This window comes from Polypterus senegalus, chromosome 1 (genome assembly GCF_016835505.1).
Source record: "Polypterus senegalus isolate Bchr_013 chromosome 1, ASM1683550v1, whole genome shotgun sequence".
NCBI lineage: Eukaryota > Metazoa > Chordata > Cladistia > Polypteriformes > Polypteridae > Polypterus > Polypterus senegalus.
The window spans coordinates 28,220,184-28,247,210 of record NC_053154.1 but is presented as its reverse complement, the minus strand read 5'-3'; the positions used below and the strand labels follow the sequence as shown (position 1 = coordinate 28,247,210).

Genomic DNA, 27,027 nt, shown 5'->3' with positions numbered 1-27,027 from the left:
CAGAAACACACACGGCAGCCACTTTATTAGGGTCATTTCTTCATTAACACACATAGCATGTTTGCTACTCCAAACTTTCACTGTGGTATGACTGTTGGTGCCAGATGCTGTGGCTCTAGCATATCATGAATGGCTCCCTTCCTGCAATTTTCATGCACTACACTCCCTAGAGAATAAAAACAATGATGTGATAAATGAAAAACATCCATTGAATGCAGTTCTGTGAGCAAAAACACAGTGTTAATGATGGAGGTGTGAAGAAAATGGTCAGACCTTGCCAAAGCTAACAGATACAGTAGGCCACAAACGCTTAAATAGCACATGTTTACAACAGTAGTGTGCAGGCATCATGGCATGTCTGACAGCACAGCAAGTCAGACCTTCAAAGCGGATGGGCTACAGCAGCAGAGGGTCACACTGGATTCACGAAGATAAAAAGCTGGGCAAGTGGTCATCAAAACTGATTGATAGAAGATTGAAAAAAAAAAACCTTGCTTAGCCTCACAAATTCCTGTTTCTGCTTCAACATGCAGATGACAGAGCGAGAATTTGGTGTAGACCACATGAGACCAGGAACACGCTTTCCCTCATTTGTGTCATGAACTAGCAGTCTCAAAGTATGAAAGTCCCAAAAGCACCTCCAAAAAGGCCCATAAGAGGGGGGAATCCTGTCAGAAACATACACTAGGCACAGTAGGCCTTCTATAATATTTATATAAAATAAACGATTAATTCTTTACAAAACATGATATTCAATCATGATGATGCTCTGTGGAGCACAAGGGCAAAAATGAAATGCCTGTAACAAGTCCAATAGCGCAGTCAAAGCACAGAGCAGGAGGTCAAAATGAAATTACAAAAAGTACAAGAACTTATATCTTCAAAGCGTACACAAAATTAACTGCCAGAAACTTTGGAGACCCTTCAGTTTTATAGGGCGGACGCCAGTTCCTGGTGGTGACTGACAGGTGGGACCACCCACAAAACACATGGAATAAAACTCAAGCAAAGAAAGTACATCAGATAACCAACAAAAGGAAAACTAACATGGCATAACAAAACAGATACAAAACAAGACTTTAAACTCCAGCCAGGGGAGGATCCCTGGCCGAGATACAACAATCTGGTGGTGACAGTGTTACAGTGTTAGGAATATTTAAAGTAAATTTCATCTGAATACCACAGACATACTTATACAGTGTTGCTAACCATGTGAACTCTTTTAAGGCCACAGTCTTGTGAAAGACTAATAAACTGGGAAATAAAGAATACAAAAAATAGAACACATAAGAATGGTCAGGAATTTTGCAGGATCAGAATCTAAAAGAGGTTGGCTAAAATATGCCCACAAAACCTGAAGCAATAGTCAAAAGAACATAGCAGTGGTTAAGGCTTTGGACTTCAAACTATGAGGTTGTGGGTTCAGATCCCACCACTGACACTGTGTGACCCTGAACAAGTCACTTCAGCACCCTGTGCTCCAATTGGAAAACCAAAAGAAATGCAACCAATTGTATCTTAAATGTTGTAAGTCGCCTTGAATAAAAGTGCTGGCCAAATAAATACATGCAATGAAGAAGCTTGGACAGTGACTCAAGTGTCCCTCTATCTTTCATAGTGTGGCATAGCTCATGTTATGGGTCAGGTGAAAGATAGTCAAAAAGACATAACAACCAGCATCCTTATAGTTTGGATGTTATAGTAGAAACAAAATGTATTTTAATATATTCTTGTTTACCACATCATTGGACAGCAATATCATATTTTTTTCCCTAATGTTTGGCCTTTTTTTATATTGGGTACCCATAGGCCTTTGCATTACAGTGGTGGAGAAAGGGACTCATACAAAAGGGCTCATAATGTCAGGTGTGCTTATCTGAAGAGTACCAATCAGGCATGAATCCTGTTGAGAGACAATGGAAAACCACTGCTTCACTTGATGACACATAATAAAATATAAGTGTTATGTGAGTGTCAGATTCCATTTTGCTCAGCCCATGCTTTTCTCCCTGTCCATAGCTTGAATAAGCAGGGCTTCACTTATTATCAGTGGTGCTAGGCTACAGTCAATTATTATGGATCAGGATGTAAAGTTGAAGCCATGCAGCATGTTACAAAAAGACTGGCAAAAAAAGGTCATTATAATTCAACAATCTCCTGAAAATGTGAATATTACATTTATTATATTTATTCGTAAAGATGTCTGCTGTAAGAGGATTGTCACAATTACAATAAATAACAAAAAATAAACCTCTTACTGTTTAAAAACATCACTGAAATCCAGTGAAATAAATTACAGCACAATGAAGTTACTGAACGTGCTTAATGACTTATCTGGAACAATAAAATAATTAATGGCTCACCATGTGCCTGGCAAGGACATAAGACCCAGCTCCAACTCCAACTCCAATTATGCTGCGGAAACTGAAAAAGATGGTGAAGACATGATAAAACATACAGTAATATGATACCGCTAATGTCCCTTTTGAACAAGGGTTGTCATTGATCCATCTTTGTTAATGTGATTCTACATGCATTATTATGATATGGTCCCTTTTTTTTTTAAATATTTTCATTCATAATTTATTATAAAATTATTTTTATAGTTCACTGTTTTTTTTACTCTCACTAAGTTCTGATTGGTGGAGAAATCATTTATATAACTAATTGTTTATATTGACAGCTGCTGTATTTGAATTGCTAAAAAATTTTTTGTACTGACTTTTATGCCATGTTTATTGTCTACAGATGCTACCGTTTTGTGATTTTGTCACTTTAGTTACAATCCCTCAGTATTCATGTGCGATGCCACTTACAGATGGGTAAAAGAGTTAATCATCTGTCCTGTCATTATCCAGTGTTGTGGACATCTTATGTAAGGGACAGCCGGCAGTTCATCCCGGCCGCGACGCTCCAGTAACGGAAGGATGGGGGAAGGCAGCTTATCAGTGAAGCTGTCTCCCCCAGGATGATAGATGGCAGCTTCTCTGGACTGCAGCGGTGCCCTGGATGCGCGCAGCGCACTATGGGACATGGGAGTTCAGCAACACAGCCCTGCTGGGTACCGTGGGTGTCGGCAGGAGACATTGCAGGGTGACTGGTGAGTCCCTACTGTTTACATAGCCTGGAAGTACTCCAAAGTCACGGGGACGGAAGCACAGAAGTACTTCCGGGCTAAAGAAAAATACAATTCTCCATTTTACCTGGAAGTGCTAATGAGTCACGTGGACGGAAGGACAGAAGCACTTCCAGGTCGAGGACTATATAAAGGACTGGTGGAGGCCCAGCAAGCAACCTGGAGTTGGGAGGTAGAGGACAGAGCTTGCTGGGAGGTGTGGAGGAGTATTGTGATTTATTCGTGATTATTATTGTAGTTATTTGCCTGTTTATCGGTGGCAGTGGTGCTGGAAGAGCACTGTACATGATGAAAAATCATTAAACAACTTCTTGGAGCTTTTAACTCGTGTTGTCAGTGTCTGTGTGTTGGGTTAAGTGCTGGTATAGCGCCATCTAGTGTTACACCTAATAGACTTTGTGGGTGGTTATTTCCCTATTCAGTTTTCTGGTTAAGAACATTTCAGCTACCTTATTTCTGACTTTTTCTGATTTCGTATTGGGGTTTCACAACAATTTTTTGATTTCCCAGATACAACCTTGCTTTGTTAATTGACTACTTCTCCTCTACTGGTCCTTTTTTTCTTTTCGCCTGTGCTGATTCTTTATTCAGACCGAAAGTCCCATGAGAAATTGGGGACACGTGGAGTTGATGTGAATCTCTCACTGGAGTGTTAATATTTGTTCATGAATTAGATATTTCCATTTGTCAATGTTTAGACTCATTCTTTAGGGTGGGGGGAATCTATGTTTCCCTATTATGGCAAGAGGAGAATGTGAAAATTTCATTCAAGAGCTTACAAGTCACAATAATCAAGAATTCTATTTAATAAATACAAATTATTGGTGATAATTTGGAAAAGAGGATAATGCTGCTGTCTTATACTACAGAAGTCTTCTTCAATGAGCTTCTGTGTTTGTATTTTCACCTTTATTGATGAAGATAAACTGAATGAGCATCAGAGACTGTCTGTAAGGGTCATAGAAGGACTGGCGTCCCAACCTTGATTATATTATCATGATATCTTAGATCAGCTTCTGACAGAACATAGCTCAGCAATTAATATATTAAAACATTCAAGCAGACTTACTTGAAATACTGCAGAACACAAGGGATCATTTCTGCCAGTTGATCCATGGAGGGATACAGATAGCTGCAAAGGAATAAAAATGATGTTCACTTAAGCAAACAAATAGCAGGAATATAAATTAAATAAATGTATAATAAAAAAAAGTATTGAGTGGGCGTTCACACTCCAGTAGCCAGACTTCTTTACATGAAAGGGAGACATTTAATTAAATAACAAATGTTAAAACAAAAAGGTTCTAGACGTTTGTTCATTAAATAACTGCATATTTTGTGTTCAAGACTTTCATGACATTCTCCAACCAGCTTAAACCAAATCAGGGCCTATCCCAGAAACAATTTCAGGTGCAAGACAGGAAAAAAGATTTCAACCAGCAGCACCAGTCCATCAGTTGCCCAAACTCACACTCTTAGAGGGCCAATTCAGATTTACCAATCATCTTGATGAGAACATCTTTAATGATGTTACAGGAAAACTAGACATGGAGGGAAGGAGCCGGCTCTGACTAAGCATGGTTCTATTTGTCATTTGTTTAAGGGTATTTGTAAGAGAATTGAAAATAATCAAAAAATGATTACATGGGAATAGGAATGTCGAGAGAGGGAAATAAGGTCAAAAGCAAATAAGGTAACCAAAACACTAGGGCAAAATGAGAATCGGAGGTAAAGGATGAAAAAAGTTAAAAAAACGAAAAGGAAACTGACACTAGGGCCTACTTGTTTGGAAGTCAACTATTGCTTGAGAGAGAATTAGAAATTGTATCCAACTGAAGGATAAAGCATGATGGAATCAGAGCCATATTTATATCTTCACATCCTATGATGAAAGACGGCTCCCATCACATTGCATAAAACAAAGAACAGGAAGGAAAATACAAAAATAAAATTTCTCAAAATAAACTGCAATGATAAGAAACCCCTCAAAATGGTAGAAAACTATAAAAATAAAAAAAATGTATATATGCAATAATTACTACATATGGGAGTTGAACCTCGGATTCAGGCAGCAATGGTATCCACAGCACCCCACGCCATCCATGTCTATGAAAGATTTTGAGGTTTCTAAAAGTCCTAGAGAGCCCACATCAATGGTGTGGGAAGGCTCAGTCAATGTGAGCCTCAAAAACGTTACACAGTATTTGCTTAATTATTTTTTGCTCTCTTATTCTTAGGATGCTATGCTTCTAAGAATTTCAGTTTGGGGTTTCTGATGAGAAGGAATTAATTTCTTTCATCAATTCCTTGTTACAATGTCTGGTTTTGAATTTTGTAAATTATTTTTAAACCGTTTCTGCTACCATTTTATTTATGGTAGGCGTCACCATTTTGAACAGCCATTGTCAAGATACTGCTGTAATAGTTAAAGGTGGAGTCATGGGTGTTGTGACCCTGAAACTAACATAGTGACATTGGTGCCAAGTTGATATTCTTCTCCTTAATGTCATCAAAAAAGGAGTTAGTTAATGACTTCAGGAAGCAGAAGGTGGGCATCTTGGCATCTACATCAGAGGGAATGCTGTTGAGACGGTGAGCAGTTTTATATTTTTAAGAGTGACTATAAGTGATGAAGTAAAGTGGGCACAACACATTTCAACTCTTTAAAAAAGGTTCACCATTGCCTCTAATTCCTTAGATATCTGAGTGTGGTTCACATTTCTCCATTTGTTCTCATGGACCTCTACAGATGTATAAAATATTACAAGGCGCCAAGCTGTCTTCTTTTCGGAACATAAACAACACTCACTGTCTTAGGAAGGCAAACAGTATAATTAAAGACATCGGCCATCCTGTACAGCCATTTTTCTCACTCCTCCTTTCTTTAATACGGCACCGGCCTATTGGCAGTCATACAAGCTGACTCAAGGACAGTTTTTGTCTGCTAGTTTTGAGGCTGTTGAACAGTCAATCATAAGAATTCAAATATTATAACATAGCAGAGAGCATGTATAAATAAATACTTGCAAATACGTATTGTACATGTTGTATACATCTGTACATGTGTGTTACATGCGAAGTATATTCTTTTTTCATTGTATTTCTGTCAGCTGTTTTGTGGAGACATGAAAGTACGAATTTCATTGAGCTACATACACATGACAGTAAAGCTGACTTAACTTAACTGATGGGTTAAAGTATATCTTGTCATATCAGTCACAAATTGTAGTAAGGTGTAAGGTGTAGTAAGGAGGAAGCAGCCAGCTACTGTAGAAATAATTTAGATATGGCAGAACAGCCGCAGGAAAGAAAATCAATATTTTACATTTCATCAAGTCTCTGTTTACAGTGCAGTCAATTTTTTGTGTTTATATTCGTAATTAATTTAAACCACTTTGCAAAGATCAGGTTTTACTTTGACATTAAAAAGTACTTTCCTATTCAAAAGGCAAATTAAATCACTGTTGTGATGTGAACTTTTGCATACAAGCTGATAAATATTTTGTATGTAACTTAGGCAAAGCAATGTAATATTAGTGTTACATTAGTGAGAAGGATTCATGTCCCCCCAACCAGTACCCCAGGACTAAGTCAGGAAAGTGAATTTTACGACAGAGATGGGAGAAGAACCTCAAACGGGTTTGGTAAATGTTTCTCTGAAATCTCTCAACCCCCATAGGAAAGCCAGGCTGCCTAGCTGTCAAGCTTTACCTTAACACATGATTTGGAAGGCAGGTGTGAAGGTATTCTGTCCCCCCATTGGTCTGAAGTATGGCTGTTTGGAATTGGATGGTATCAAAAGCCCACGACACCTTATTGGCTCTGGGGTTGAACAGAACATCTATATATTTGCTTGTTTTACATCACCCTCTCTCTCTTACCAAACTGATGAAAGACCATCTCACACCATGAACAGAAAAGGACAACACAATGGAGAGCACAGCTCGGCAGCCATACTGAGACAGGCATGCGGCCTGTTCTGAAGAAAGCGAACCAGAAATGGTGCCTTAACTAGAGACATTTTATGTAACTAACAAGTCTGTGTGCCGCCTGAAACTACACATAACCATTTATCAGGATGTATGCTTGCCAATATTCGAATGTACTTTGCATATTGTTATTATTTATGAATATTATCAATAATACATTATTTAAGTGGTAACTTAACTCCTGCTTGTCTTTTACTACACCTAATTGACTGAGGTTATATATGTAGACGGGAAGGTGGAGAGAAGTTATATGGTACAATACCTTATAAATAGTGTTAAATCTGTGAGATTTGAGGCATTCTGACAAAGGCTACATATCAATAATACAAAAGGGGAAAGTAGAGCAATATATTACTCTACCAAGACAAAACAATCACTATAACTCAATGTGTATAACAATAAAATGTGAATAATTTCTCTATACACTGTATATTTTCTTTTTTTTATAACATAATATAATATTCTCAGAACAGCTTAAACGAGTTCCAAGTTGTGGGGTCCTCAGTCCATCATGGTAGTAACTGCTCTTGAACAAAAGGCCCATTCATGCATACATCCACAGAGGACTAATATGAAACTAGGGTAAATACTAACGTAACCTGTACATGTTTGTGTGTGTTTTCTCAGAGTTCTCAACTTTTCTACATCCATCTGAAAGAGCTGAATGGCTGGGTGTGGAATTTAGATTGGAACATTAGGTCCACAAGGCAGTGTGCCACCCTACTTCTCTCTTTTTTATAATCATTTTATTAAAGTCACCTACTGTATGTATGATAACATATGCAGGTAAGCTTTGCCACACTTACACACAAAACACAATTTATTTAGATGTGCTATCAATTCTAAGGTAAAGAAGGAGTGCAGGCTGTGAAAGCTAGCTATAAACCCATCTTCAAATGTTATTTATTTATCACCACTCCTGTCCTGGATTATCAGTGCTCTATTCCACAAAGACATTTTCATACTGATTGGGTGTCACGTTAGTCTGAATTTTATAGACACAGAACATGTTCACGCACATCAAAGGAGCGCAGTACCCGCAGTCATCAACATACAAAATCTTCTTTAGGAGGAAAGAAAACAAAAATAGGTTCATTTTATATTTCACAATGTTCCACAATTAAACATAAATAATCTTTGTAACTAATTAATAGTGCAGGAGTCTCTTTAATTGATGGTATAGAATAAATATAAAGGAAAACACACAGCAGGTTTTAGAAAAGTTTCACTTTTTGCTGCCCTGCCTCTTCATTTTTACTAACTTGGGAGATTCAGTGCAGGAACAGAAATAAAACTTTGTGGCATCTCACAGAAAACTGCTCTAGAAAAAAAAAATGTATTGCATGCTATCTACAAAAAAATATAAAAAGACAGAAAAAAGTAAAGAATCAATATTTTACACAGTGCCATTCACAGTATGCACCATCAACATCTCATTTGCAAATAAAGAAAGGGCAAAGGTGAAGAAAAACTTCAGAGATGTGTGTCAGAGCTAATTGTGTATATCGTGACTCAGCAGAAATGAAATAAGGCACATCATTTTAATTATTCATAACCTGTCACGCATGCGCATCAGAGGATCTCCTAATGGGCTTGACTGAGGTATATGATAATCCACTGGGACAAGAGGGGTTGCTGTCGCTAATATGGTCTTCTCCTGAGAAACCGGCTAGTGAGGGCAATTAACAATTAGTGTGATATAAGACGTCCAGAAGGAGCATCCGGCAGACGGAGTTTCAGTAATTGATCCTTATTTCCACAACAAACAGCCAAATACCTTTTGTTGATTATTTCCTGAAGGAGTTGCTTTACGGATTCTAAGGCCGGAGTTATACTTCACGTGACGCGACGCATGCTGCAGTGGACGCTCCTGCTACGCAAGCGTTGTACTGTTCATACTTGCGCGCGTACTTTATGTAAATCTAGAGGAATCAGGTGGCAGTGCGAGATGTTATCACGGTGAGAACATGTTCGGCTTCTCTGTGTTGTGAATTGCCTAGAACACCTATTAAATTCTGATGACACCTTACTGCAATATCTCAGAAAAGGATGTTTATTGATTAAATCCATCAATTCAGGATGTGTCCATTCCATGCAAGCATTAGGCACGAGTGAGAAACAGTCCCTTGACGAGGCCTCAGCTCATCGCAAGGTGAATACAAGCACACACATGCACTAGCGTCATTTTAGCGGCACCAGATCCCCAAATCTGCATGTCTTTGGAAGGAAACCAGAGCACAGTGTGGAAGACAAGCAGGAAATACCAGCAACATAACTCCCTGCGAGACAGCAGTGCTATCGCTCCACCACCGTGACACACCCATGTGTGTAATTAACAGTATTCATTATTTAAACGAAATTATATGTAAAATGTAACATACACACTTTAATGCATTTCATCATGAAAGTGATATCAAGTATAAATCTAAAGATTCTAAATGTGCAGAGTTGGAATATCATACATGTAGCGATCTATTGATGCTTTCCGCTGCTGTCAGGTCCAAGAAGCTCGTAGCGATTAAAAACTGGGATGACGTTTACAACGGTCTGCTTTAATGATAAAGTAAACTAATAGGTTAAAGTGGACACGATACATTTTAAAAGTCTCACATACCATCTTTTGTGCCGTCTATTTTTTTTTTTTTTTCAACTTCACATCGGCAACCTAATGTATAGCGCTGTATTTGAGCCACTGAGTAAAAAAAATAAGACACAGTGAAAATGTGTATTTTATGATTAAATTGGAAATTTCGGCTTTAATCTCGAAATGTCCACTTTAACCTCGTAGTTTACTTTATCAATAAAGCAGACCGTTGTAAACGTCATCCCAATTTTTAATCGCTATGAGCTTCTTGGACCTGACAGCAGGTAAAGTAAAAAAAATAAAAAATAGACAGCACAAAAGATGGTATGTGAGACTTTTAAAATGTATCGTGTCATTACGATTGGGAATATGCGACGATTGAATATAAAAGCACCACGAATGCATCTGTATGTCGCCATTTTGTTTCACCACTTTCAACCGTTCATCAAACAGCAAAGCGCGCACATCGATCCCTGAAGGATCTCCATAGAGGCTTGCTGTCACATGTAGATAGTAAATAGAGACTATGACCTCACGTTCCGACTTTTAACACACTGCGCCCCCCGACTTTTTGCTGGTACTGCAACTCGCGCATGCGTCGCGTTAATTTCTGAGGACCTGCTCAGAAGACACGTGAAATGAACACTGGGAACGCGTGGCAGCCATGATGCAGGCACGTACGCGTTCTGAGCGTGAAGTATAAATCGGCCCTAAGAAGCGTATTTTTGTTGGACTACTTTTAATTAAACGGGACGGCCTGTTGGTATCCTAACTATTCATCCATTCCATGACCTGTCATTCCTGTACCCAACACCCAAACCAAAGAGTGTTTTATGTATTTTTCATCACAGACTTTTCTACAATCCAAAGTTACAACTTTTCTTAACATAGATCATCTTACAGTTTACATGCTGTGACTGTGGGTGGAATTCATTTTGCAATATTAGTACAAATCACAGTTACAGAAAAAGAAATGAATAACTTTAATTTTACCGGCTTCCCATACTTATTGCTGAGAGATGAACATCATAAAAGTATTAAAGGAAATTGATGGAAGATTAGCAGACACAAAATCAAATTAATACCCAACTGAAAACTCTGCATCTTTGAAAGAAATGGAGGAAACTGACTTGTTTTTGTTAATTAGTAACATCTGAAACCCGCTTACTGTATTTAAATTCAGGGTCTTGTAAGAATGCAGCCTATCCCAGGAGCACTGGGTGCAAGGGAGGAACCAACCCTGAACTGAGCGCCAGTCCATCTCATGGCCAACTCTCACACAACCACCGCTTCCCTTAACACGTACATCTTGTGGTATAGGATTACATAAAAAGGGTGACAGGGCAGATCCAAGAAACTATAGGCCAGTAAGTTTAACATGCATCACAGGAAAATTAATGGAAGGAATTATTAAGGATAAGATTGAGCAACACATGGCAAGGATAGGAGTTATTCTGAACAGTCAGCATGGCTTCAGAAGAGCGAGGTTGTGTTTTACTAACATGCTGGAATTCTATGAGGAGGCAACAAAAGGATACAATCAAAGTGGAGCTTATGATATTATTTATCTGGACTTTCAGAAAGCATTTGATAAGGTGCTACATGAGAGGTTGGGCATCAAGTTAAAAGAAGTGGGAGTTCAGGGTGATGTTTTTAGATGGGTGCAGAATTTGCTCAGACACAGGAAGCAGGAGGGTGATGGTGCGAGGAACCTCATCAGAAGTGACCGATGTTAAGAGTGGTGTTCCACAGGGGTCAGTGCTAGGGCCGCTGCTGTTTTTAATATATATAAATGATTTAGATAGGAATATAAGTAACAAGCTGGTTAAGTTTGCAGATGATACCAAAATAGGTGGATTAGCAGATAATTTGCAATCCATTATATCATTACAGAAGGACTTACATAGCATACAGGCTTGGGCAGATTTGCGGCAGATGAAATTTACTTTCAGTAAATGTAAAGTATTAGATAGATAGATAGATAGATAGATAGATAGATAGATAGATAGATAGATAGATAGATAGATAGATAGATACTTTATTAATCCCAAGGGGAAATTCACATAATCCAGCAGCAGTATACTGATACAAAGAAACAATATTAAATTAAATAGTAATAAAAATGAAAAGAATTAAAATAAAATTAATGCTCGCATTTACTCCCCTGGGTGGAATTGAAGAGTCGCATAGTGTGGGGGAGGAACGATCTCCTCAGTCTGTCAGTGGAACAGGACAGTTACACATAGGAAGTAAAAATGTTAGGTTTGAATACACAATAAAATTCGAGAGTACACCTTATGAGATGGACTTAGGAGTCATAGTGGACTCTAAGCTATCAACTTCCCGACAGTGTTAAGAAGCCATTAAGAATGCTAACAGAATGTTAGGTTATATAGCACGATGTGTGGAGTACAAGTCCAAGGAGGTTATGCTCAACCTTTATAATGCACTGGTGAGGCCTCATCTTGAGTACTGTGTGCAGTTTTGGTTTTCAGGCTACAAAAAGGACATAGCAGGACTAGAAAAGGTCCAGAGAAGAGCGACTAGGATGATTCCAGGTCTACAGGGGTTGAATTATGAGGAAAGATTAAAAGAGCTGAGCCTTTACAGTTTAAGCGAAAGAAGATAAAGAGGTGACATGATTGAAGTGTTTAAAATTATGAAGGGAATTAGTACAGTGGATCGAGACTTGTATTTTAAAATGAGTTCATCAAGAACATGGGGACACAGTTGGAAACTTATTAAGGGTAAATTTCGCACAAACATTAGGAAGTTTTTCTTTACACAAAGAACGATAGACACTTGGAATAAGACGTCAGGGACTTTCAAAACTCGACTTGTTTTCTTGAAGGAAATAAGTGGATAAGACTGGCGAGCTTTGGGCTGAATGGCCTGTTCTCGTCTAGAGTGTTCTAATGTTCTAATGTATTAGTGAGTACAGTGTACAGTGTATGCGGGTTACAGCCAACATGCCTAGGGAGCTCTTTTCATCTCTATTAATTTATATGCAAGATAAGTTAGGTGACTTCTTTTTCCTCACTTCCATTCTTTACTTTATGGTGTAGTGGACGCCAATGTGGATGAACTGGCCTCCTGGTGGGGTTCAGCTATCAGAAGTGTAAAAGAGGAAAATGCACAAAATATACAAACTTAAATAACATCTTGTAAGGTAAATTTAAAAAGTAAATTAATCAGATTTCATGAATGTGTGGCATGCTGGGTGTCAGCATTCCTGGGCCAGCGTACTCAGAGCCACACTTGCAGGGCATATTGGGAATTGTAGTCCCATGGGGGTAGCCCTGTTGTGTTCCAGGAGTGCCAGTGGTGGGTGCTGCAGGGAATGGCTATCCTACATTATGCAGAATTCTGACACAGGAAATACTCCCAGGTCATGCATAAAAGTAGCTGCCTCACAATCATTCGGAAAGTTGGAGTCGTGAGATAGGGAACAAGACTTGCCTGGAGGAGTGAATGTGCAGAGAGACTATTGAATTATGAATAAAAACCTGAAAAGGTATTATCGTGTAATAAAATGTACTTTATTTGTACCTTTGACTGTGTTTATGCATTTGTGTCTGGAGTCTGGGGCTCATGGGTGCTCCTGATCACAACGATCATTTAACTTACCAGGCACAACTTCAAGCAGAAAGAAAACTAAGATGGTGTAACTGAGGTTTGGTCTAGCAACTTATGTTTTCCCTGTTGCATGCGTGACTCTGCTCAAGTTTTAACAACTCATACTGGGGATCTGTGTTTCAGTCTGGTGCAACTAACAGAAGTGAAAAAGAGGAAAATGTACAAAATATACAAGCTCAAATGACCTCTCATAAGGTACAATTTGAAGAGTAAATTAATCAGGAATTGAGCTCATGCAGGATTTTTCTTTGTTTTAAGACAGACGATTTTGAAAACTTGCCAATTATGGTAAACTTTATTAATCCCAAAGGAGAAATTTTCTTTTTGTGTGACCTTTGGAAGTTAGAGCGCAGGGTCAGCCATTGCACAGCGTTCCTTCAGCAATTTTAAGGCTAAAGTTAAGGGCCTTGCTCAAGGGCCCAGCGGAGTATGATCCTATCTGAAAGTGCTTTCTAAATCAGAGTTTTCAAATTTCAGTAATGTATATAGTACACTCTATTCAAGATATCTCAACAAGAATTGTCAGGAAACTTTCTTAAAAAATAAGTTCCACAAGTTTTTTTCATTCTGTCAGATAGACATGATGATAACAAAAACTACTTTTTGTATATTACAGTATCTGAATGTGCCTAATAATGCCACTCCAATAAGCAACTGCATTAAACAGCATACTGTATATAAAATATTATTCAAAGGAACATTTTAATTTATAGATGATTGAGAATAGTGATGTCTTTCAGAATCAAATGTACAAAAAGTTCCATTAGACTGTAGAAATTTTTCGCCGTCTTTCCCATTCCCAGTAGGCTACAGTGCTCTATCGGGAGTGTGACATCTCCTCTAGGACTGTCATTATTCCTTTAGGCAGAGCCGTTACATTTACATTCACAGCATTTATTTAATATATCTAATATATCTTCAGTGTTTTCCATAAAATGTTGTAACGAAATGAAGTCTACTCCCATTACAGTGGATTAAAGGCAGGGCCCAACTCTGGACAGCAGTCCATTACCGTACACAATCACACAAATACAAACCTCACAGCTCATGTGTGAGGGATGCCGTGTTATTAAGACTTAATTGCAGGAGTGACAATTGCATGACTCCATTATGAAACCTGCACAATTCACTTCATGATGGCAAGGTTCTGAAGCATCAAGAATACTGGAGATAGAAACTCGCTGTTGGGAGTTTTCAAATGTGTATACACCTGCCACAACTCTGTATAATGGTGGCTGTAAAACCCCTGGCCATTGCAGAGCACACAGAAAATGGACATACAGGACTCTGATGTCCTTCAGATTTGGTGCTGCCTCAGAGACGCATGCTTAATCACGTATGCAGAGGTACCATGAACCCCAGGGAGGTCTAGCCTGCTCTTCTTAGGGCAAGTGGAAGGCAATCACAGTTTAAGTGATTTTGTGCAGCTTATTTTTGTTTAGTTTTGGAATGGCTTCTGACCAAGCATGGCATTAATAGCAGTGCCATTTCAGATACAAAGGCTGTTTGTACTCAAGGATATGCAGACCTGTGCAATATGGGTTGTGTTATCACAGAGCTCCAGTTCTTTAATGTTGAGGTGCATTCAGATCATTGTTTGCACTTTTGAAATAAAGAAAATATGTGCGGTTTGAGAGGAAGCTAGCTTCATGAACAACTTAAATACATTTGTTGAGTCCTCTGCTGTGTGGTCATTCCATGAATAATTAATTGTATGAGCATGTGAAGGAGCCATCCTACTTGGCACACAGAGGTTCAAGCCTTATTTAGGCAGAAAAATGTTAGCGGGACTTTGGTTTGCTACTGCTTGTAGTTTTTACTTTTCTTTGTGTTCATCCCTCACTCAAGTGAATACTGTATGTCGGCTAATTAAGATGCTATTTATATATATATATATCTTTTACATTGCTGTGGGATTGGAGGATGACCTCCACAAAGGCGCCTTCCTATCACATACTCTCTTAATATACTGCATTGTTATTACTTAACATATTAAAATAAAAGTTTCATCAATGATTGCTCACAAATTCCATAGGTCACATTATTCAGTTATGTTAAATACAAGTGCCTCTAGAAATGCGCATGTGATAATTAAAAAAAATACCAAATTATCAGTGTATGATGAGTTATTTCCATCCATATTTTACAGACATTATGCTTAACTTTGTGTACAGCATATCTGGTGATATTTTTAAGTCTACAATAATAATGAAATATTAAGTTCCTATCTTTAGCACCAAGGCCAGTAAATGAACAGCTGTCAAATAAAATTAACGTTTATAAATAATATTGTTTTCACTGACTGAGGTGTTTCTTGAAAATTCCAAAGCACGTATGGTTGTTGCCATGTCTGTCTGTCTGTCTGCAAGAGACAGCTCCCAGTGGACTAACTTCATTGGTTATTTGGAATATTTTAATCCTTCAAGAAGATTTTTTAGGAAAGTTAACTTTTTCTAAAGATCTCTGAAACAGAGTAAACAGTACACATATTTGATTTGTTTATTTTCATATTTATTCTGTTCTGTGTATTGTATTGTATTGACCTCCTTCTTTTTGACACCCACTGCATGTCCAACCTACCTGGAAAGGGGTCTCTCTTTGAACTGCCTTTCCCAAGGTTTCTTCCATTTTTTCCCTACAAGAATTTTTTGGGTTTTCTTTCCTTGTCTTCTTAGAGAGTCAAGGCTGGGGGTCTGTCAAGAGGCAGGGCCTGTTAAAGCCCATTGTGGCACTTCTTGTGTGATTTTGGGCTATGCAAAAATAAATTGTATTGTATTGTATATAAAATTTTCAGACTCATCTGTCTTACAACTGAGAAGTATTTTGTGAGACCCAAATTGATGAATAATTTTAAGAAAACAGTGAGAGAGGTTATTTCATGGCTTGTATTCTTATCTATTTATTTGATGAAATGAATAAACAAAAATTAAACACGCTCCATGTCTGAAAACACTGAACTAAGTGTCAGCATGCATCCAATGTTATACAGTTTTGTAAATTATTGTTAGTCTGCTGTCCATTGAAATCTAAGCTTTGGCAATGTCAAACATACAATACGCTTAATACTATGTAAGTCACAGCATGAGACAAATTTCCTTGTTGAATCATCTGTTCCTTTCCATACCCCCCTTTTCAACATGTTGTAATATTAAAAATAAACATAATAAAAAAATAACATACCCAGACGGGAATGCTGCAGCCCCCTCTTCCTGTCCTGGGGCATCAATGTGGCATACCAGAAAGTTTTTGGTAATTTCATACATTTCTTCATACTTAAACAGGGCTTCAAAACAGTTCTTATCTGCAGATAAAATAGAAACAAGAACAATTAGGTTCATTTTTTTACCTAGTATTTTATAAAAATATAGTCCAAAATAGTAATAGTTTCCTGTTGAGAGTAATGCATAAAATGAGTAAAGAATTAAGTCTTTATGAATGCTGTAATAAAAGTAAACAAAGTAATATTTTATCTGCCTGAAACAAACAGCCATTCTCATGAAAGTACTCAAATAAACTTCTGACCTCAAAATGGTGACAGTGGGTGGATAGAAAAATGTGCACTTTGAATGTGGTTTGGCTTTCTCTTGTTTGCAATGGATTTTGGGCAGAGAAAGGAGCGATGCAAATCCTGGAGAATTTCTATACAGTTGTAGTACACAAATCACTGTTTCCTGTCACAAATCTACTCACTTTTGTACCTTCTCGACCTGTTAACGGTCAAACTGTGTACAAGCACAGTCTTGGAGCTTCACCTGAGGGATTTCCCAGGCAGTGCTTGGCTAGGTGTACAGAAAGGTTCAATTCTAGCAGAATTTTCTAGATATTTCCTTGGGCACCCAGGGGTTAATTCATATAAGATACAGTGCCCATCAAAAGTATTCACCCGCTTGGAAGTTTTCACATTTTAATGGTTATACAATATTGAACTACAAAGGATTTAATTTGGCCTTTTTGACACCGATCAACAGAAAAGAGACTCTTTAACATCAAAGGGAAAACAGATCACCGCAACAAGGTATAAATTAATTACAAATATAAAACACAATATAACTGATCATGTAAGTATTCACCCCATTCATTCAACAGATGTAGATTTGGCAGCCATGACAGCCTTGAGTCTGTGTGCATCTCTCTGTTTCAGCTTTCTACATCTGGGGTTTCATTTATAAACATGTGCATGGAAGACAATATACATACGCCATAAAAAATGTGATTTATACAACCTGGTGTATGCACATTTCTACTCAATTTACCCTTTACAAACTACAATCATATCGTAAACGTGCATACGTAAATGCGCCTTGAATGCTACTCCAAAACAACCATACATGGACTCTCATACATATATGTAATCACGATCGCGTAGACCTTCATTTGCTGGTGCAGGAGACTCCCATATTACACATTATGACATCAGCACCTGCATTTGTTAAGTCATTATAGTGCATCTCCGCTGTGTTCTTGCAGATAGGGAAAGGCATAAAATGCTAGTGTCTGAGTGGATAGCCACTGTCACTTGGTACATATAAGAACAGGATTGCTAATGAATAGTATATATCATATGAAAACTGAGGGTTCAGCCACTTAACTTGCCAGCATGTCCACCACCACGTCTGTGAAAACTACTTTGCCTTAAAATAAATGAACCTTGGGTTGACCCAGGTCATCGAGCAACAAAGATTTTCAGTCTAATCTTGCAGCGCTCCAGACAAAAATTTATTTCAAGGAGCCAGTGACTCCTAAAAGAAAAAAAAATTAGGAGCCAATAGCTTTATTGTAGGAGCCAAATAATCAGATGTGTAAAATGTTAATCTTTCACTCTCTTGCTTTTCTAACCTCCATGAATGTATGCCTAATTCTGTTCTTTCTCCTGTGCAATACCTCCTTCCCTTGTGCCTTTATGTTTGTCTTGATGATTTGGGTCACTTTCAAACTATGTACAGTACTTTTGCTCAGGCTTTGAGTCTGTGTCACTGACCATTAGAATGTCAGCGTCAGAAGGTCATCCAATGTAATTTTTTTAGTCTTGATTGAAGTAAGCCAGCAATTGACTCAGGTAACTGCTCAAGTGATGGGCTTTCTGTGCTGATCCTGACTAAATCCTCCAAGGTTGAGACACTGAGTGAGTTTCGCACTTTCGGTTTAATTCTGTTCTGTACTGAAAAGCCATGTTCACAATGAGCTGCTGAAATACGCAAAACTTGCATGATCTTAACAAGATGCAGAATATTGTGCAAATCTGTCAAATAAAGATGTTGTAAGACTTGTCTGAGAATTGGCCTTTAATCAAAATTTTTTGTATTCTCCATTCCATTTGTACCAACTTAACATCTCATGCATTCTTCAACAAGACTTATTGATACCAGTTCAATAAAGTGTCAATCTTATTTTTTCCAAAAGTGGTTAAATCATCTGGCCATTAATCATGATAGAAGACTGAGAAGCACTAAGTGACCCCAGACCCATGTGAGTTTCCTTGCTGTGTATTACCCCTCATATTTTCAAACCAGCGTTGCAATTGCATGACTGTAACATCCACTGTTTTCTCAACATGCAATTGAAGGTTGTCTCTAAAGCTGGTGAGACTTGGACCTGTGAGTTGGATATTCTGAAGTTTAATGCCTGCATTGGTACTACTCACTGACTTTTCAGTCTGCCTGAGATCTGATTGTTATCCTGGCACCACATTTTTAAGCTGAGCAAGTGATTGCAGCCCAATGTGCTGCAGAAACCACAACTTTCCATTCCTTAGTGGTCTCTCTGATATCCCCTTGATTGTGAAAACACAAACTGTTAATAGCTGCTACAGTTACAGGCAAGAAGGCAGCGCTGCTCCATCAGTGGAAATGACTGCCCCCCAGTGGATGGAACAGAAGGTCACAGTAGACATTAAAGTGATGAAGAAAACTTTCTGCAACCTTTAAAAATGCATTTTGAAGAATTTTAGCTGTCCGGCATTTTGCATCTGTCGCAATATAATTAGTTCAAAGTTTCAATGTGTTCATTCACCACTGGCAAACTAAGGAGAAATGATAATTGGCAAAGCCCATTTTTGATTGCATTTGTGACCATTTTAGTTGCAGTCTGGAGCCCTGTCTTGGCATCACAGAGGATTACTACATTAATGGATAGTTACATGTTGTTTTTCTAAAACATCCTTAAATAAACCATCTTCAGAAAGTTCTCTTGTGAACAATAACACACCTGAGCATTTGAATTGAGCCCTACCTCCTCCCAGCCCCATTGGTCAAAAGTCCAGGCAAGTAACAGCTTATTTATTGGCTAAAACTGCACTTCACGTGGTATCAATAAATCATGTGAACTCGTGTATAACACGTATATAAATGTAATGACAGGAGGATGGTCGTTTGATTGCTCATATGCATTTGAATGCATTCCATTTTTGTTTACGAGAGCGTTTAACAGAGGTGGTTTATTTAACAATATATTAGGAAAAATATGTGTTTTTGGGATAAGGATAAGGATGTGAGGATAAGACTGGATGAGTTGACATGTGATTTATGTGTAACGAGTAACATGAGATTTTTTCACAGATGCTTTGTTATTGTTTACCATTGTCCAGTGCTGGGCAACATCTACTATATCAGAAACTTTGTTATCTGGGTTCTGCACTAAAACATAAGATTGAAAATTTGTATCTGTGATAACTATAAACTACCTGTGGTAAGTAGCACATAAAAATATGTATTTTTGGTTAGAGTATTCCTTTAATTTATAATAAAGTGATGTTAAAGCCATGCATTTCCATCAGCTCTGTCAGCTTCTAATCATGAAAAAGTCAAAGCTTGCTGATAAAGGGTAAACACCGTTATGGATGACACTTTTTTTTTTTCACTACAGGACATTTTTTACTGAAATACATCAAGTGAGATAAATCCACCAAATGAACACATAATTAGGTTAGCCTGAGTGAGAACAGCTTTCGGTTCCTCGATTTATCGCGAAAATTAGAAAACATGCTGTTCCTTAGAGAGTGTGATGAACCTTTAAAATTCCAATATAGCATTTTAGAAAGTTGAAAAACTTGTTTGGGATTAATATCTGTGCATGGCAGACATTCACTTATAGTGACAACTTGGCACATAATTGAGACTATAATGCAAAACCACCACCTACTCAAAGCATCATGATGCACCAACATTGATGGACTGAAAGCCAGAAGTCTACGTGACCATCATCATCAGGTCCTTCCATGAAAACCCTAAATACAAAGAGGACTGTTTGACTTATGTTAGGTAGATTGCCCAGAGGGGACTGGGCGGTCTCTTGGTCTGGAACCCCTACAGATTTTATTTTTTTCTCCAGCCTTTGGAGTTTTTTTTTGTTTTTTCTGGCCATCGGACCTTACTCTTATTCTATGTTAATTAATGTTGACTTATGTTTATTTTTTATTGTGTCTTCTATTTCTCTATTCATTTTGTAAAGCACTTTGAGCTACATTTTTTTGTATGAATATGTGCTATATAAATAAATGTTGATTGATTGATTGATTGAAAAGAAAAATCACTGATACAAAGACAACTGAGTTTCTGTAGTGTAGAGTAACCTCAGAGAAACTGCAGCTGTCATGACCTCTTGACGGAAGATGACACGCCAAAATAAAAAGACCAAATGAAGCAAAAGAATAAACATCTACTTACGGTTCAGTCCAACATCATGATAGGTCACAATAGCAGGGCGTCGGCTTTTTGGGGTGCCATGAATGGTTACGTGGATCATACCATAGGGGGTCTCAATGCTGTGCTCCTGTGAGAATGAGAAATGGGACAAAATTATTTCATTTTGCTTGTAGCTGGCATCAGTTTCCCACAGTGTCTTCATAAGTGCACTGCATCAAAAACACACTGTATTTAAATACAATAAACTCTGAAAGACTAACGCTTCAGAGCAATGCAGCAACAAAATCTACTCTCATTTAATAAAAAAAAACTTTTTCACAAACTTTTTCTTATTTATAAATGAACACAATATTTAACCATCCTCCATCATATACAATGCATTGCACTTGCAGAAAGTTACATTTGCCAGGATTTTATCACTTAGTAATGAACAATGTGGTCACATTATCACCCCTCCATGACTAAACATCTACTCAGTGAGGTAACGGGATGCAGGCACTGAGCAATGATGTGACTCAGTTTAGTTACAGCCCATAATAGTAGATTACTGTTTCAGGTGAACTTGTGTACTACAACTTTCTGCTTTTTTTTTTTCGCATTTTTGTTTTATGATACTAACAGTTGGGTCCTGTCCTTCAATTAATTAAGTGGTAGGCTACATTTAGGCCTGCTGTTCCACAATCATCTCTATTATGAAAAAAGTGTATAGAAATATTGAAGACAGCTACAAAGGAAAAAAGATGTTAAAAAAAGCAATACAGTTGCTAATATCTGTCTAGGAACAAGCAACAATGTAATGACATGGGAGCTGTAGATTTTACTGCGTACCTTCAGGAGTGTTTATCTTGTGTAATGTTTGTTTTTAGTTGGTGATATCTCCCATAAAACAAGTCAAATAAATATGCCATATTACACTGAGGCAGCACATGGATTATGAGTGCAAGCTCTTCACACATCCACATGGCCAGTGAATTAAAGAGTTAAAGCAATCATGACTCTGATATTACTTAGTTTAGGCATCTAAACAGTCCTTCCCATTATCTAAAATAGTGGCACCCAACCCACAACTCTCTGGCCACAAGCGGCTCTTCAAAGGCCAGTAGCTTAAAAAAAATAATAAAAAAGCATTGTTTTAAGAATTCATTTCCTTCTCATTCGCGCACATCAATCTATTACACCCCTGAAAAACACAATCACAATTTGCCTAAGGTCTCGTGCGAAGATAACTAATGTGGACACAAATAAACTAGCATTTCTGGTGACCCCTGGTTTTCTGAAATCAAGATGCAGAGTCCCAGACTGCTGCTTTATCTTTAATTACTTCCAAAACTTTACATCCGTTTATTAAAGTAACACAGTCAAGAGCACCAAGTGAATTAAAAACAAAAGAAAATATACAGTAAACATACATTTCTAACATTTTACACACAGATTTTACAGAGAAACAAAATAAATGAAACAGCATGTGATCAAATTTGCGTACCTCGCTCTGCTCACCAAGGGTGCAAAAATTTTAGAGATTTGTGCATTTCACAGATCAGCGTTTGCCTTCCGTTATCTTCTCACATTCAGGCGATACAGCATAGAAGCCAAAACAGCAAGTAAACTAATTCATACATCCAAATAAAAATAGTAAGTACACAGCTGAAGCAAAATTTGCTTCTGGTCCAATTTGCAATGCCATCACGAAGCTAAACACCCAAAGTTCAGTACTGACTTTCCGAATGGGGTGGACAACTACAGCCCGAAAGGCTGGTGAGACTCAAACAGAACAGAATTGCTCAGGAAAAATGTCTTCCACGCTAATTCTAGTGAAAGGGCCGTGATGATCAGCAATGCTGTCTGTTATGCTGTTAAACTGCAATGTGCTGTATGTGGCTGTTATGGTCTTTGTGATCAACACTTGGAAATCATTTAATAAAGATTATGAAACACTGTTGAAATTTCTAGATGCAGTGCTAATAAATTACAGTTATTACATCATGTGTTTCATCCCTTAAAAACATACGAGGGATGTTCAAAACGTTTCCGCACTTTTATATTTTCTTTAGAAACGGTAAAGATGGGAGGAATAGTACGATAGTCTGAGAGTGTCATGTGACTGGGAAAACTGCATCGCAAAGGAAGATGACAATGTAGAAAAGTGATGTCACTTGTTTTTGAAATTCTTAATAAATAGAGTTAAAAAAAAAGTGCAGAAACATTTTGAACGTCCATCGTATATTATTCTTATTCTCAAATGTATAATGGTTTCAGGGAGGAAAGGGATGTGTTTGGATTGCAGCTCTTGTAAAATTATTTTTTTTTGTCCTTGTGGCTCCTGAGTAGGGCATGGCTGAGTACTGCTGATCTAAATGATGTTGTTCACAACTTAGACAGCATACTGTAAAGCAAGGCTATTCAATTACAATTTCAGTGGGGCCAGAATTTCAAACCAAGAAATGTAGCTGGGCGGTAAGCAGCAGGTAATGACAAATTTTAAATCAACACAAATGAATGTATTTAAAAGCAAGTCATGTTTATTCATTGTTTCCCTTTTACATTTGGTCACATCTCACACAGGTACATCAAAAATATATTTAAAAAAAAAAAACAACAACAAAAAAGGTATAACCAAACAGAATTTGAGGTAGTAGCAATACTTTTTTCCACTTTTGAAATAAAAAAATAAACATTTTGCTGTCATCTGACCCAGGGACATCTCAAAGTGCATAAATTCAAAAAAGTGCACAGTAGAAACACTAACATTGGTTTCCCTTTAGAAATATTTGATCCTCCCCAAATTTAAATGGGTGGTCATAACAGGCAAGGGATTTTTTTTCATAGAACTTAAACTATTTTATTCACACGGTTTTAATGACTCATATGACGGAGGAATTTTCAATCTGAGTTCCACAACAACGCCTTTCCTGTTAAAATCGTCCCCCCATTCCCCAGAAAAAAAACTACCTGAGTAAATGTTTAGGACCAAAGCACCACGTATGGTGTGAAAATGGATTGGTACATTTGTTTTAATGATTTGTCTTTAACCCGTCTTTGTACAGAGTTCTTTGGTGTCAAGTAATGAATTATTAATTATAATTATTACTATTATTTTTTTACTAAATCTTATTTTCCATGTTTGTTTGTTGATGAGATTCCGTTGAAGAATTTATTGGTAATAGAACATATTGTGTGCACGCCAAAACGACTGAAATAACAACTAACAATGTAGCATTTTTCATACCATTTTAGTTTTAAAGTTTACTGTCTGCCATCAATCACAGAGCACCCTAGTAAAACGACTGTAATACACCATGAACCTTAAAATACAGAAACAGCGGGCAGGCAACTGCTCGTATGTGTTTACTGATAGATAGGCCGGCATTTTGCATGGAGTATAAGTTAAAGCAAAAGAGAAACGGTATGCAAAGATGCACAAATACAAGATCGGTAACAACACACCTTAGTGTGCCGCATCAAATCAGAAGGGACAACTGAACTTCACGGGGCACAGATATATTCATAACAGGGAACTTATAGGATGGGCAGATTAATTGCAAATGTTTTGCATGCCTAACCTTTTGTTTTGATCATCGGTTGCGTCATGTTCAGCCCTTTGTTTATTATTCTAGCACAAGCGTAACCAGCCTCTTGTTGAAATTCAAGGGCGTCCCATCAGCAGTGCCGTGTACTTAGAAATATTTTCCTGGGCACATGTCTCCAAGTCTGACGTCATTTTCACCATGACTCCCTCGCATCCAGCGCGGGATATAAACTAGCCTATTCACTTCTGGGATATGCAAGGGGGAGCCCATACCGACACATATGTTAATGGCACATCCGCTTAAAAATAATAAAACAGCCTTTTGCATCTGTTACAATATAATCAGTTTAAAGTTTCAATGATGTCATTCACCACTGGCGAACTAAGTAGAAATGATAATCACCAAAAACCTATTTTTGGTTGCATTTGAGACCATTTTAGTTGCAGTCTGGAGCCCTGGCGGGACGTACGGGCTGGGTCAATTGGAGGTTGCTTCTGGGCCACATGGGGCTACCATTGAATAGGCCTGCTGCAAAGTCTTGACCCTTCTGTAAAAACCTGTGAGCTACAGAAGCATACTGTGACCTTTGGCCATAACAGCAGCCTTGCATAGCATTCAGGAAACAACATTTATGGGACATCACTTTCTAGATAATAAAGAACTAGTGATGCTCTCTGCAGCATCTTTTTGTGTGGCTTGGTGGCAATACAGACCCACGTTTGAATTGGCAGTTCACAGAGATGGGAAAAACAAGTGGACTGTGCATCAGACTTGATTCCCATGGACAGTGGGTGACTTGAATCAGCACAGTAAAGCGTGGATCAGAGTTATGAAGAAGCAGTGTCAGTATGAAACAAGAACTGTTAACAGACTAAAATGGTACATTGCAGTACTTGGATCAATGACTCAACAATTACTATATTTGGGTCCATCTCTCTAGAAAGCCTAACTGTCTTTATGAACTTTGAAATGACAGATAAAGTTTAAAGATGTTATTGTCATGTTAATGATTTTTGACCCACCAATATTTCAGACTGTCTTTCCATTCTTTGCATTAAATTGATAATAACCAAAAATCCTCGGCGCTGATCCCTCCACTGCAACATGCTGATTAGTCCTGATGGCTTTTGCGGGTATAAAGCATGAAAAGTATATTAACGTAATGGAAATTAAAGGAGTGTAATTTAAAACATGAATAACTGTGGTGATATAACATGAGAATTCATAAGTCGTTTATCTTAAGCCCAAGTCAAGTCACACGTCATCAGCAAGTAAGTCTAAGCCAATTCTTTTCTTAAAATATTGGTAAGCAAGTCCTAAGTCACTAAATTTAAGACTCAAATCAAGTCATGTCATTCAAGTCACCCACCTCTGCTATCAGATGGAGAATGGAACAGCAGATAGTGTGCCGTTTGTGGGTGGTACAGTGGACTTTAAAACACAAGAATGCCCTTCAATACCAATATCTGACCCCCTGCTTCACCCAACATAAATTATGTAATCAGTCAAATACAAATTATATACATAAAAAACATTGTTATGGAACTTGATATTGCAAGTCATCTTTGGGCAATTTAACCAGTTAAGGGTCACGGGGTTCCAGAGCCAGCACTAGGCTCAAGGCAGAAGCCAGTCCATGTTGGAATGTCAATTCATTACAGGCAAGATTTGAAATGGAGTGTTATCCTCGAGAGTTTGGGACCCCTTAATAAATCATATGGACTCCCTGACAGTTTCAGATTTAAAACTGAGGGGGTCTCTGAGAATAGATTTCAAAGTATGTTATGGTGGCTGTTCCTGGGTTTGTGATAAAAACATTTTGTAACAGCTGGCAGACAGCACTTTAGCAAGTGGGTGGGGCAGGGTGCCAGCTGTCTGTGATTGCCTCACAGCTGGGTGGGGATAAATGCTTGATTGGCAGCAGGGCACATTAATACACCCTTTGATAAGCCCTGACGGGATTTCAGAAAGAGGGCTGAGACTTTTAGATAAAAAAGGATAAGCAGGAGTGACACGCAGCTGTTAGGGCTTGCCTTGGTCTCAGCTGCTGTGTCTGAGGATTATTTTAAGTAGCAAAAAGACCAGTAGATGATTACTTACACAGAACTGTAGTCAGGGACAACAAAGGGTCAAAACTGGGAGATCAAAAATAATCAGGCTACCAGGAATCAAAGGGCAAGGAGTCAAAAGCAAAATGAAAATAAACTTAATGCTAGAGCCTACTCGGATAATAAAGAGAATCAAGATGTAGTGTATTTGCCAAGGGATTACACATAATAAAGCTGTTGCGAAATTATACTGTCAAAATTATAAGATCACAATTGATAGTGGTTATGTGGCTTATCACAATGGCATCATGTAAACAAAGAAAATCAAGATGTTAACAAAATCAAATTTTTCAAAACAAAATCTAAATGAAGCATAAACCTCAAAATTGAAATCTACATGTCATAAAATAAAAGATGTACAAAAGCACACATATATAAAAAGTGTTTTTACATTAAATTTTACAACA

General features: G+C 37.8%; 1 protein-coding gene across 1 annotated transcript in view; it reads right to left on the bottom strand.

Annotated features, from left to right (window-relative positions):
* The window catches only part of ndrg2 (NDRG family member 2), a 292,176-nt gene that overhangs the window by 57,837 nt on the left and 207,312 nt on the right, over positions 1-27,027 (bottom strand). The window contains exons 4-7 of the mRNA XM_039745196.1: positions 21,007-21,112; positions 16,526-16,646; positions 4,206-4,268; positions 2,364-2,424 (exon numbers count right to left, since the gene is read on the bottom strand). Of these exons, the coding sequence (XP_039601130.1) occupies positions 2,364-2,424; positions 4,206-4,268; positions 16,526-16,646; positions 21,007-21,112 (351 nt within the window). The remainder of the gene's footprint in view (positions 1-2,363; positions 2,425-4,205; positions 4,269-16,525; positions 16,647-21,006; positions 21,113-27,027) is intronic.